The sequence below is a fragment of the Astatotilapia calliptera genome, chromosome 22, assembly GCF_900246225.1.
Source record: "Astatotilapia calliptera chromosome 22, fAstCal1.2, whole genome shotgun sequence".
Lineage (NCBI taxonomy): Eukaryota > Metazoa > Chordata > Actinopteri > Cichliformes > Cichlidae > Astatotilapia > Astatotilapia calliptera.
This window is the reverse complement of record NC_039322.1, coordinates 3,070,963-3,084,063: the sequence shown is the minus strand read 5'-3', so window position 1 is coordinate 3,084,063 and position 13,101 is coordinate 3,070,963. Positions and strand designations below refer to the sequence as shown.

General features: G+C 42.5%; 1 gene segment (V, D, J or C); it reads left to right on the top strand.

Moving 5' to 3' along the window:
- Positions 1-11,225: 11,225 nt before the first annotated feature.
- Positions 11,226-12,640, top strand: LOC113014121 (Ig kappa-b4 chain C region-like; the record flags this gene model as incomplete). The annotated part of the segment is given in 2 exon segments: positions 11,226-11,406; positions 12,097-12,640. Coding segments are annotated over 2 exon segments (516 nt in total), but the record flags the coding sequence as incomplete, so codon positions are not given.
- Positions 12,641-13,101: the final 461 nt, after the last annotated feature.

Below are 13,101 nucleotides of genomic sequence, written 5' to 3'. Positions count from 1 at the left end.
ATATATGCAGAGTGCTTCAGCCTTGGTTGGGGGTTTTCCATACACTGTGGCATGGAGTGCTGTCGTGGGCATATGTGAGCAGACATAGCAGTTTGCGGCATTGTCTTCTCTGTGCACTCTGTCATGGACATACCGGTACCATGCATTGTTCAGCCACGGGTGGTTGTGTTCTTTGTCTATCTCCTTCAGGTGCGAGTTGTCGTGGGTCCACCTCTTAGGTCGGAGAATAATTGGTACTGTCTTGTGGGTTCCACTGGGCATCAACCAAAAGAGTGTCGTCATCAGGAGGATAGCCATTAGACAGAATATGTAGCACATGAGTAGTTTTCGTTTGATGTCACAAGCGCCCAAGCACAACAGCTTTGGGGCTGGAACTGGTGCTAGCATTGATTCTGAAGCTGGTTCTTCTTCTGGATTTATCAGGTTGTTTTCCTCAGTCATCTTGTTGAGATTTTATTCAGGCGTCCCTGGTGTTATTATTGGTTCTGCTCTTCGGTGGGATAGGTCAGTCTGATCTTCAGGGCGACCAGGCACACCCGAGCTCCCACGTGAGTAGCACTGCCGAGGAAGCACAGGGCGGGAAACCCGTTCAGCCCTGTCCTCCAGCAGGGGTTCACGTAAGAGTCAGGGGAACCGGCGTCTTATTGTGGTGCAAACACTTTCTTCACGTGGGATTGATGAATCCACGAAACTCGTTCGGCTATCTTACACGCTGTGGGTGTGGTAAGTAGCACCTGGAAGGGACCTTCCCACTTTGGAGCACTCCAGTTTTTCCGCTGGAGGACTTTAATCAGAATCCAATCACCGGGGTTCAACCTGCAAGAAACTGAAGAAAAGTCACTCGGCAGTTGATTGCTTAATCTCACTTCTTTATTCTCAAATAGTTTTGTCATTCATTCTGCCATTGTTGTTTCTGCAATAGATTTATTAATTGGCTCACTCATTATGGGGAGTGGAAAATGTCTGCCATGTACGATTTCAAATGGCGTTAGACCACCTGTTCCTTGAGTTATTCTCATCCATAATTTAACCAAGCTTAGACATTCAGGCCAAGGTTTTTTAGTCTCTTCCATACATTTCCTCAACCTTTGTTTAATTGTGCCGTTAGTTCTCTCGACTAATCCTGCACTTTGTGGATGATAAGAACAGTGATGTTTTATGCTGAAGCCTAAAGCTTCAGAAACTTTACTTATTACTTCATTTACAAAATGTGTGCCATTGTCTGATCTTATCAGAGATGGAATACCGTACGTTGGAATAAAATGATTACATAGACATTTTGCTACTGATATTGCATCTGCTTTTTTCACTGGGTATATTTCTGGCCACTTGGAAAATACATCAATTATCACAAGTGCATATTTGGAGGATTGTGATTCATTTAATTCTATGAAATCCATGTGGACAGTGTGAAATGGATGCGGTGGTATAGGGAAATGCCCTCGCTTTGGACGTAGATTTCCCTGTGCGTTGTGTCTTTGGCAAATCATACATGTTCTGATAAACTCTTGTGCTGAACTTTCAAAATTTTTTTGTATAGAATTGTTTATTAAGAATATTAATCATCCCTCCTGATGACACATGAGTTTTCCCATGTGTCACTAAAGCAGCAGTTCTATGCAAAGATTTTGGAAGCACTGGTTTGCCATTACACATCATGAGGTTGTCTTTTAATTCTGCTCCATCTTTCACCCAAGATTTTTGTTCACTCAGCGATGCTGTTTTCTGTGCATCTGCTAGTATTTCTAAAGGTATTAGATCTATGGTTTCTGTTGTTAAAACATCAATTTGTTTTTCTGCAGCTGCTTTTGCTGCTTTGTCAGCAAAGTTATTTCCTCTCGTAATTTCTGTGTCATCCTTTTGATGAGCTGCACATTTGCATAGTGCTAATTCTTTTGGCAACGTTATTACTTCTAATAGCTTTTTTAGAAGGTTTGCATGTTGAACTGTGTTGCCTGAGGAAGTTGTCATTCCTCTGTTATGCCATATTTTAGCGAAATGATGAACTGCTGAATAGACATATTGACTGTCTGTGTAAACATTAACACTTTGACCCTTATATAAAGTACATGCTCTGATGACTGCGGTTAGTTCTGCGCTTTGAGCAGAGTTTGAGGAGCTGAGAGCTTTTGCTTCTATCACTTTATCAACAGTTGTGACCGCATAACCCACACAATTTCTACCGTGAATGTCTTTTGACGCTGAGCCGTCCACAAAAACATTACTGAAACTGCTCTGGGGGGAGCTGTATATATCAGTGCGAGGTTTTGTATCTTCCTCTAATTTTTGAATGCAACAGTGTTGTTCTCCGTCCAGAGAAATCGGCAAAAGTGTACTTGGGTTTAGCTGGCCACACTTCTCTATTTTTATGTGTGATTGTGTAAGTAGAATCCCCACATAAGAAAGTTGTCTTGCATGCGTGAGGAAAGAGAGGTTCGCTTGGAGCAAAATAGAGGTCACTGCATGTGGGACTTTGATGATCAATTTATGTCCTAGAACAATGTCTGCACATTTTTTAACTGCCTCTGCTGCTGCTGCGCATGCCTGAACACAGGTAGGTAATCCAGCAGCTACAGAGTCAAGTTTGCATGAGTAGAAAGCTAATGGACGTTGTTTTTCTCCAAAAGCTTGAGTTAAGACTGCTTTCATATACCCTCCTGCACCATCAACATGGAGAACGAAAGGTTTTCCATAGTCTGGTAATGCTAAGACGGTACATGTCTGCAGTGCTATTTTCAAATCAACGAAAGCTTTTTCTGCTTCTGGAGTCCATTGTACTTTGTCTTTTTTACTGCTAGTGGTGTATTACACGTGGCTTTATTAGTTTTCACGAGAATACCTGCTTTCTGCATGTCTGCAATTACTGGCCTAATTCTTTCCTTTGCTTCTGCACTCAAAGGATATTGTGGTTTCACAGGCCTTCTGGCCCTTATGCTGACCTAACTATCAGAGTGTCATTAGAGAATTTCATTTTCACTTGAGGCAATTTTAGATACCTTCTAGTTTTTCAAAGAATTCACACATCTTACATATTTCAAACTTTGAAGTTTTTTGTTTTGTATATATATTATTTCCTAAACTTTGCATTGTTCATAGCTCACAGTTCTAAAACTGGGCATTTGTAAATCATATGTCTAATCACTATGTGTCACCATAATCCACAAGTATTGGCACAAATTTGTTTCCAAACTAACAAAATAATCAAACAAAACAAAAACGTACATGAGTCAGGATACAAAGAGACAAAGAAAAATGCTGCCAGAAACAAAGCAGAAGTGTGAGGGGAAACTGAGCTCACAGACAGCTGTATGTGTTCGCTTTTAACAGCATGCAGCCTCTGCTCTAAAAAAAGAACCAATAAAAATAAAAGAAAATGTGTAACATGCTTATCAACTTAGCGGTGTCCACACATTTAATTCAGCTTCATAATCCTGTAGGTTTAGTTATTATCTACAGGGTTTGGCTTATTAGTTGTTATTATAGATGTGCTCTGTATCTCAGTAATATTTATCTAGGATAAATGACAGGTTTTCAAGCAGGTTAAGTGCCTCTATGCACCTAATTGGTTTAGATATTGCTTTTATTTTCTTCATCTCATATGTCATTATACTGAGTTTGAGCAAACCTTTAAGCTTGATGCAGACTTCTTCATAACAATTGTCCATCTCACATCATACTGGCTAAGATACTTCTTGTCAATATTAATATTATATTTTTATTAATTATTATCATCTTTTTCTCTCTATATAATAACAATAGTGTATTACAATATTTTATTAGTGTATATCACTATATTATTACTGAGCCAATTTAATAGTTAGGATCATCTTACTCGGCAAACAGATAATTTATAGTTCATCCAATCTGTACAAGATTTGCTTTTTTCTCTTAACAGGTTTGTGCCTACTTTTAGACTGGTCTTCTGTTTGCCTCATCTCAGATCCAACCTTCAGATTATTATATTTTATTTTGTATCCATCAGGGACCGTGAGTGAGCTGCAGTCTCACTCACCCTCCAGGATGGAAACATTTATCTTTTCACACACTTTCCTTGGCTGAACAATGACACAGCCTTAATCTACCTTATGCATCTCTCTTTTTTATAGAAAAGGTCTTCATATGAATGATTTCCTTTTATTTATTTCATACAATCTGGGCATGATGGGTCATAAATGCACTGATTTTTGCAGCCACGGCCACTATCTCTATGTGACATAAAAAGGGGATCGGTTAGATGCTGTTTTGTCACATGTCCTGAGGCTGATTTCACAATTATAGTGTTTTTTGAGAATGTTACATTTGGGACTTCTACAGTTAAGACAGTTCTACAAGCTCCTGTGTCTCAAAACATTTTTAACGGCACACCTTTCACATATATTACAACTGCTGGTTTGGCTTTTGACTTTTTTCCACATATAACTCTTTTTGCAAAGCGGTTTTTAAAGCATTTATTGAATCAGGGGTGCATTTGCCTTGCCAAGCTGGACAATATATTTTATGTGGATTTCTCCACCTTTTTGCACTGACTATTCCTGCATTTGAACAGTTTTTTCTAACCACTCTTCGTCTGCTGTTAATTTTACTTTAGTTTTAGAGTTACCCATTTTGAACTAATTACGTCAGAACTGTGACACCTTCTTTGGCATGAAAAAGTGAGAATGGGTTTTCGATAACAGCCTTCTACTCTCTCACTAATTGAGAGAGCGGTTATCGATTTTACGTGATGAAGCACAACCCTTTTCACCTTTACCAATACGTGAGTGTTCACAGGAAAACAGTTTGAGAAGTGGTTCGACCGCGTATTGGGTCGTAAAAACAACTCACTCCTCACAAACAAAGCGCGTTTCTATGATTTTTATTGAGATTTTCCGTAGGCCTATTTATTTGTGTAACACCTTCACCTTCAGCCACTCTTCTTGAGTGACCGGAAACCTGTTCCGTTGCAGCCACTCCCAGAGCGACCGGAACTTTTAATAGCGATTTTTCTAGAATTTCGCTCTTGCCTGTCGTCTTCTTAGTCCCGCATGGACACTGAGATCTGTCGGCGTACCTAGGTTTACACACTACTTAAAGGAAAATCTCAATATCAACGTATTTTAGCGCTTGGTGGAATGCGTGTCATGTTCACCTCTACTGTGGCGCTGCGTTTTTGGATCCGGTGCTCATCGGGTCCTGGAGTCGTGAAGGCCGAACGCTGACCGGAGATCGAATTCACGTGTCCGGGTTTTTCGTTTTACTGATCAGATTTCTTCCAGCGCAGGCGTCACGACGTCAGGATCCGATGGAGACCGTCTGTGGAAAACTAGACGTTAAAAATAACAGTCAGTTCTCCGGCTCGAAGGACCAATTAAATGTCAAGGGGTTGACATTTGTAAAAGCACAGTAAGAGAGAAATGAGACACTGGCAGACCGACTCAGAGTTTCAAAGACGTGCGCACGGGTGAGAGTCTCTGAGCAGACTAACACACCGAGCACCGTTTACTCGCTTTATTTATAAGGCAAAATGGGTTACATAGTACTTCCTCTTTCAACTGAAGAGGGGAGAGCTCAGGCATTGTCTTAGCTATCTAACTTCTGCACACAAACTGAAAAACAACGACACAGCAGTATTCATGCTTATCTGACATCGCAGACACTGAAGTAAAGAATGCATGTATATATCCTGTCTTTGTCAAACATCTCACACACTTAAGCAAGGAATACATTGTGTTCTTTTCAACAGTAAGCTTTACCGTGTGAAAATATATAAACACTTGATTATAAGGCATACTTGTTTCTACTTGATTATACTTTAATGATTTAACTAAAATAAAAATTCTCTTAACACTCACCTACACCAGGGACACCCTCATCCAGCTGCAGCTGCAGCCCGGCCTCCGGCTTTCCTCTCCGCTCCTACGGACTACTTTCCCGAGGAAATACTCTGTGGACACTGAAATCAAAAAACTCACAATAACAAGGTAACCAGGAGTAGATCAACGAAGAGTGGGGTGAGAGCCAGACCCAAGAGGGAGACACACAAACAACGAGCGCTCCCGTCCATTATCCTCGCTAATGTGCGGTCTGTCCGCTCCAAGCTGGACGAGCTGCAAGCCTGCGTCAACCACCTGCATGAGTACAGAACTGCCTCCATTCTCGCATTCATAGAATCGTGGTTAAACAACAGCGACGACAACAGCATGCTTCACATTGATGGCTTTTCACCACCCCTTCATCTGGACAGAGACCGCGAACGCATCGGGAAGCAACATGGCGGCGGCGTGTGTCTGTATGTAAACAACAGCTGGTGCTTGTTAGAGTTTGTATTGTTGATTGTCATTTATGCTTAGAAATATTTAACCATATATGCTTAGAAGTATATAATCACTTGTGTAGTGATAGGATGTGTGATCTTTAGCAGGCCCCAAAGGCTTGGAATGCACACCTACATCTTGGGGGCATGGGAAGAGTTCGCATCTTGTCTTATTGTTTTATGACGGGATTAGCATAGCTACGTCTGTTCTAGTCTAAGTGCTTTTCTGTTTAGATGAACTGTTGGACTCCCTTCTTGTTTTCACTATTAAATCAACAATTTCTTTGTTTGCTTGTAGGATGCAGTTTGCCATGAGATGAGCTCAATGAATAGGATAACTGCTAATACATTTGTTAACCTGTGTATCTTTACAGTACTTTAGGGTGATTTGACATATGCTGATGTAGCCAGATGGGCTACTCGCCTTCCGTTGTTTTTCTTCTCTCATTCTCTCTCTCTCTCGCTCGCTCTACCACCCTCGCTCTCTTTCCACTGCACTCGCTCCTTGTATCAGGTGATCGGGTTAATTGGGAACCCACCTGCACATTGATTGCAGGGTGGCGCTAGCCTGTATAAAGCTAAGCCGATGTCTTGTTGGATTAATTCCTCCCGAGCTTCTGGTACGATACAGCAGTAAATGCTGGCGTACTGCGACGGACTGATCAGCAAGAGCCGATTATACGACAGCTACAGGTATGCTCTCGCTTAACCTTGGATTCCCTCCGAATACTGGAATTGGTGTTAATATCCTTTTCCGGCCTGTTGTAGCGCAGCAGTCTGTTTAATTCTGCCATTGCGGAGAGAGGTGTTCGTGGTATCTCCACCAATGAGAGTATAGTGCCTCCGGTCCTGGGGTAAGCTGTTAGAACTACTTTTATTAGCATTCATAGCTATAAGAGTTTAAGGTTACACTTATCTGTTTCAGGGTTCACTGCTGTACTCACCTCTCCATGGTAAATTGTCCAACCTAAATTGGAAGAGTGGACTGCCTTCTCAGTTGCTGTTGTGAACTCCTCCTTGGTGGAGTCTGCTGTCTTGTTTTGTCTTATCTTGTTTTTATTAAGTAGGCTTACCTTTTTTTTGGGTTCGCCTGGTGTTCTATTTTACCCTGGACTGTTGCTCGTACCCACACTTCTGTGATCGGGCTGAAGTGATTCTCTGCCCGAGTGTCGTGCTGGGACTCTAAATCGCCTGGGTGGCCGGTCTCAGCCGGTGGGGAGCCAGACCGGCCTACGCCTGAGAATAATTATTACCAGCACGAGTGGTAGTTTGACCCGTGGGGAATAAGCCTTTCCTGTGTGTGTGTGTGTGATTTCTTTTATTAAAGTTATTAAAGTGTGTTTTAGTCTTTTTATGATTTGTAGCGAGCCTGACGCTCAGTGTCCTTTTATTCTTTTAACATACTTTTCTGTGTTTTATTTCAGTGAAGGAGGACGAGCCAGTGGCCCCGGGACCTCAGGTGGTGGGTCGTTTTCACACTTTCTTTTGTACAGCACTGGGTGGTCTGCAGTGATTCTTTTGGTGTGATTTTCTTTTGGTTCCACGGCTGCTGGTAAGTCCAAGTTCCACGATTGTTTATTTTTACTGTAGGACACTGTCAATAATGATGCTACATCTTGACTTTTAATATTTTATTTATAAAATATTATTTATAATATTTTATTTATTTCTATAAATAAAACTGTTTTAATATTGGAAGCCAACCTGCCTCAGTGTGCATCCTTGAATCTGTGCTGTCTTCTTTTATTCCTTTTATTTATTTTTCTTAAATATATTTCCTGGGGGTGTAATTCCCCTAGGTGGCGTTGTCAAGTTTATTTATTTTGTTCATAACCCCGCCGACCACTTGGTCACACTGAGTATGAAAATGTTTGCATTGAAACTGTCAGACATGACTGGGAACTTTTCTAGCATAAAGGCCAAAAAACGGGGGAATGTTAGAGTTTGTATTGTTGATTGTCATTTATGCTTAGAAACATTTACTCATATATGCTTAGAAGTATATAATCACTTGTGTAGTGATAGGATGTGTGATCTTTAGCAGGCCCCAAAGGCTTGGAATGCACACCTACATCTTGGGGGCATGGGAAGAGTTCGCATCTTGTCTTATTGTTTTATGACGGGATTAGCGTAGCTACGTCTGTTCTAGTCTAAGTGCTTTTCTGTTTAGATGAACTGTTGGACTCCCTTACCGGGGGGGTCTAGTCTACCCTCTTCCTGACTAAGGATGTTTGATGCTTTCATGTTATATGACCCTTTTGACCTCACACACACACACACACACACACACACACAGGCAAGGTACTCTTTGTGTGTATGTAGACGTCATATGTTAATGAACCTATGCATATTCATGTAACCTCAATAAAAGGACAGTGGTATGGAAGGGACGGACGAGAGCAACTGGGATCAAGCGAAGGAACGGCGTTTGTCCGGTTCTCTCCCGTGCACGAGTACCATGAAGAAGCTTGCCTACTGGTGTTTTGCTTGTGTGTAATTGTGTTGTCTTCAATGTTCCAGCGAGTAGGTTTATACTCTAAAACCTATCAGTGCTCTACAGTCACTGTGAGGGAGAAGCTGTGCACTACAGACATCGAGCTTCTGGCTGTTTCCCTGTACTCCTCCTACGTCCCCACAGGATTCCCACAGGTTTCCATCAACCTGGTTTACATCCACCCCAGAGCTGATGCAGCTAAAACCACAAAGTACTTCATCAACACTCTGTACAAACTAGAGTAATTAACTCCGGACTCTCCCAAGTTCATCATGGGTGATTTCAGTCACTGTTCCCCTGACAATTCGCTTAAAGGAGACCAACGGTATGTCAGGGGAAGACTCTGGATAAATGCTATGGCTCTGTACCAGATGCATTTAAAGCCCTCCCCGTCCCCCTTCTCGGCTCAGCAGACCACCACACCATCCTGCTGGCCCCCCTAAAAAGGTCACCAAAAACATCAAGCAGTGGGCAGCAGAAAGTATCCTCACCCTACAAGGATGTTTCGAAGCCACTGACTGGGACAGCATTCTTTCTCCCTCGACAGGGAGGTGAAGAGGGCCATAGAAACTGCTAAACTGCAGTATAAAAACACTGTTGAAGAAAAAATTCACCACAGGGGATCTCCGCTCAGTCTGGCAGGGCCTCAAAACCATGGCCTCTGTAAATACTGTGGTCACCACCCCCAGAACCATCCAGGTGGAGGGCAGCAACCCCTCCTCCCTACCTGATGACCTTAACGCTTTCTACAGCAGATTCGAGACGGACCCAGCTTGAGGAGTCCAGATCCTCACTCACACCTGGCAGCTCTGCACTCACCTTCAGGACTGAGGACGTGGTGAGAGCCCTCAGGAGGACCAGGGAGAGGAGCTCACCCGGCCCTGACAACATCAGCAGCTCTGAGGCACTGTGCAGGGCAACTAGGAAGCGTGTTCCGGACTCTATTTCAACACTCAATTGGCAGTCAAACCGTCCCCCAGCTGTGGAAACACTCCACAGTCATCCCCATCTTCAAAAGAAACAACCCAAAGTCTCTGATCTTCGTCCTGTGGCCCTCACCTCCCTTGTGATGAAGGCCATGGAGAAAATCATAAAACAGCACATCGTAAGAGCAACTGACCCCCTGATGGACCCACTCCAGTTTGCTCACCGTGCACGCAGAGGTGTCGATGATGCAACAATCTTCATCTTGGACTCCATCCACAAACATCTGGAGCTCCCTGACTCCTCCGTCAGACTTCTGTTTGCTGATTTCTCACCAGCGTTCAACACTCTGCAGCCTCATATCCTGGCCACTAAACATTCCTCCCGATTTCACCTGGATGATCAGCTGATCCTGTGGATATTGGACCGTTTGACCAACAGGACTCAGAAAGTTCGGCTCAACAAGTCTCTTTCCGGTTTCTGTTCTACCTGCACTGCATCCCCCCAGGGCTGTGTGCTCTCCCCCCTGCTCTTCATCCTCTACACTGATGACTGCAGATCCACACAGCCCAACTGTCACCTTGTTAAATATGCTGACGACACAGTTCTCCTGTCACTGCTGTCAGGCCCTCTCAACACCACGGGCTCGCTCTGCAGGAGTTTGTAGAGTTGTGTGAAAGCTCCAAACTTGAACTGAACGTGAGCAAAACCAAAGAGATGGTGGTGACCTTCTCCAGTAGGCAGAGGGATCTGGCTGCTTCAGTCACCACCACCATCCATGGGAAGTCAGTGGAGGTAGTTGAGGAGTACAAATACCTGGGAACCATCTTTGACAACCTCCTGAAATTCTCTGCCAACACAGAGGAGATTCTCAGGAGGTGCCACCAACGGCTATACCTTCTTAGGAAACTCAACTCCTTTGGAGTCAGCACAGCCATCATGATGACTTTTTACGATGCCTTCCTGGAAAGCATCACGACCTTCTCCATCACCTGCTGGTTCCACTCCCTCAGCCTTCAGAACAGGAACAGACTGCAGCACACGGCAACAGTGTGCTCTAAAATCATTGGCCTGCCTGTCAGAACTCTGGCACAGGTTTTCAGCCAACAGGCCCTTAGACAGGCAGCCAAAATCATCAACAACCCCTCTCACATTCTTCACCCCGGAATTCAATGGCTCCCCTCTGGGCGACGCCTCCACTGCATTTGCTACAGGACTGAGAGGAGGAGGAGAGCCACCTTTGTCCCCAAAGCCACTCTGCTTTTTAACTCCAGCCAATAAGAACATTTCCCACACCCATAAACATAAACTACTCTACACTCTTTTTATACTGCCGACACTTTACTCACTTTTAGTCACTTATAGTTATATATTTACTTATTCAGTCACTTTAATTTAAAACTGTGTATTTATTATCTCACTCTATTGCCTGTTTATGCCCTGTCCTTATATTCAACATCATGCTGCTCTGTTGTTTTTTAAATGTGTATATATATTTCAGTTTATCACTGAAATAATTTCATTTTTTTTAGATCAGTTGGTAAAACTGAAAAGGAAGGAGTGAATGATTTTGTTGAGTTTGTTTCAGAGTCAGAGAGCCGTGTCTCTCTACAGTCAGAGGTTTTTGTACGGCGCCTCAATGAGTTTGTATCACTGTGGTGGACTTTTGGTGGAGGAACCAGACTGGAATTTGGAAGTAAGTTAATTAAACTGTGTTTATTATTAAATGTTTTATCATTTTCTTTTATAACTACTTGTTAGACTGCTTAGATGAGAGAACTTTTTTTTTTTAATTAAAACAATTTAGTGTTTGATGTTTGTCCTTTTTACTGGACTAATTCAGATGAGCTCTGCAAGTTTCTCTTGTTGAATCTACATTTCTGTCACAGTAAAATATATGTAGACAAGATTAAACTTCATCATCTTATGCTTAGTTTGTAAATTTCATCCACACCAGCTGCTGTTTGGATGAGTTAAAGTTTGCTTTCTGATGTTTTTATTGTGTCAGATGTTTCAGATTTAGTTTGAAATCATGTGAGCTGTTCAATAACATTTGAATCTATATGAATGAGTAGCTGCTCTGTGCTTGTGTCCACTCATTTCTTCAGTCGTCCATGATTTAGACTTCTAATCATTTTAAAGCCAAACTTCTGCTGTAAATGTTTCCACATCTGCTTCTTTTATTTCCAGTGTAGTTTGAACATATTTCAGCTCAAACTGTGTGATGATTCTCTCTGTGCTGATATGCATGAGAGGTTTCTTAAAGGGAAGTGAAACAATGTGTGAGTGAATGACTGGTGGAGCAGAAAAAACACCTGACAGAAACTTCTTAACGGAGAAATTCAAATTGTGGTCCCTGTCCTCTAAGCTGATTGGTGTTTCCTAGGTGATACCCGCCCCGCCCTGAAGGTGCTGGGTCCCTCCAACAAGGAGCTGGAGCAGGGGAAGGCCACGCTCATGTGTGTGGCCAACAAGGGCTTCCCCTCAGACTGGAGTCTGTCCTGGAAGACGAGCGACAGCAGTGGCAGCAGCAGCATCAGAGGGGAGGAGAGCAGGACTCCTGGAGTGCTGCAGAATGACGGCCTCTACAGCTGGAGCAGCACCCTGACGCTCACTGCAGACCAGTGGGGGAAGGTGGGCTCTGTGACCTGTGAGGCCACCCAGGGCTCCCACACTCCGGTCTCAGAGATACTGAGGAGAGACCAGTGTTCCCAGTCCTGATGTCAATCACTGAGTCTTTGATGTTGATTTTCTTCTGTCTCTCTGTTTCTTTTTGTTTGCAGATTTTAAAAAAAGCATCAAACAGTCATGTTTCCATCTCATAATGACAACAATCAGAGCAACAATCTCCTCTAGTTTCATCCTTTTGTGTCTGTTGTAAAGCTGATATTTCAAACTCTTAAAAGAATAAAAATGTACCGAGAAAACATGTTCTTTGACTCTGTGAGTTTAATAAATGCACATTAAAAAATTAAGATTTTGTAATATTTGTAAAACCAGACCAAAATAAAAATGTAAACAGACACATCAAGTGTAATGTGCAGTGAAAATGGTTAAATATATTTTTTAATCCACATATTAAATATTTCTCTATAAGATGTTGAGGTCATGTCAACCATAGATTATCTGTGTGCTCTTCATAATTTCTAGTCTCAAAGCTGTTTTATGATCTACATTTTAATCTGATCTAAAACCTAATAAGTAAAATTAAAGAGCAGGGTGTCATCTGTATGTTTAAACAGAGATCATTTAAATCAAGTTTAAGTGAAGATTTACTGACGTTTGATTAATGAACTATTTGACAGTGAAACTGTGATGAAGCACCAAAGCAGAGAAGAGTCTAGAAGCTGGTGGTGGCAGAGGTGAAGCAGGTGGAGACTTAGCTGAGGAT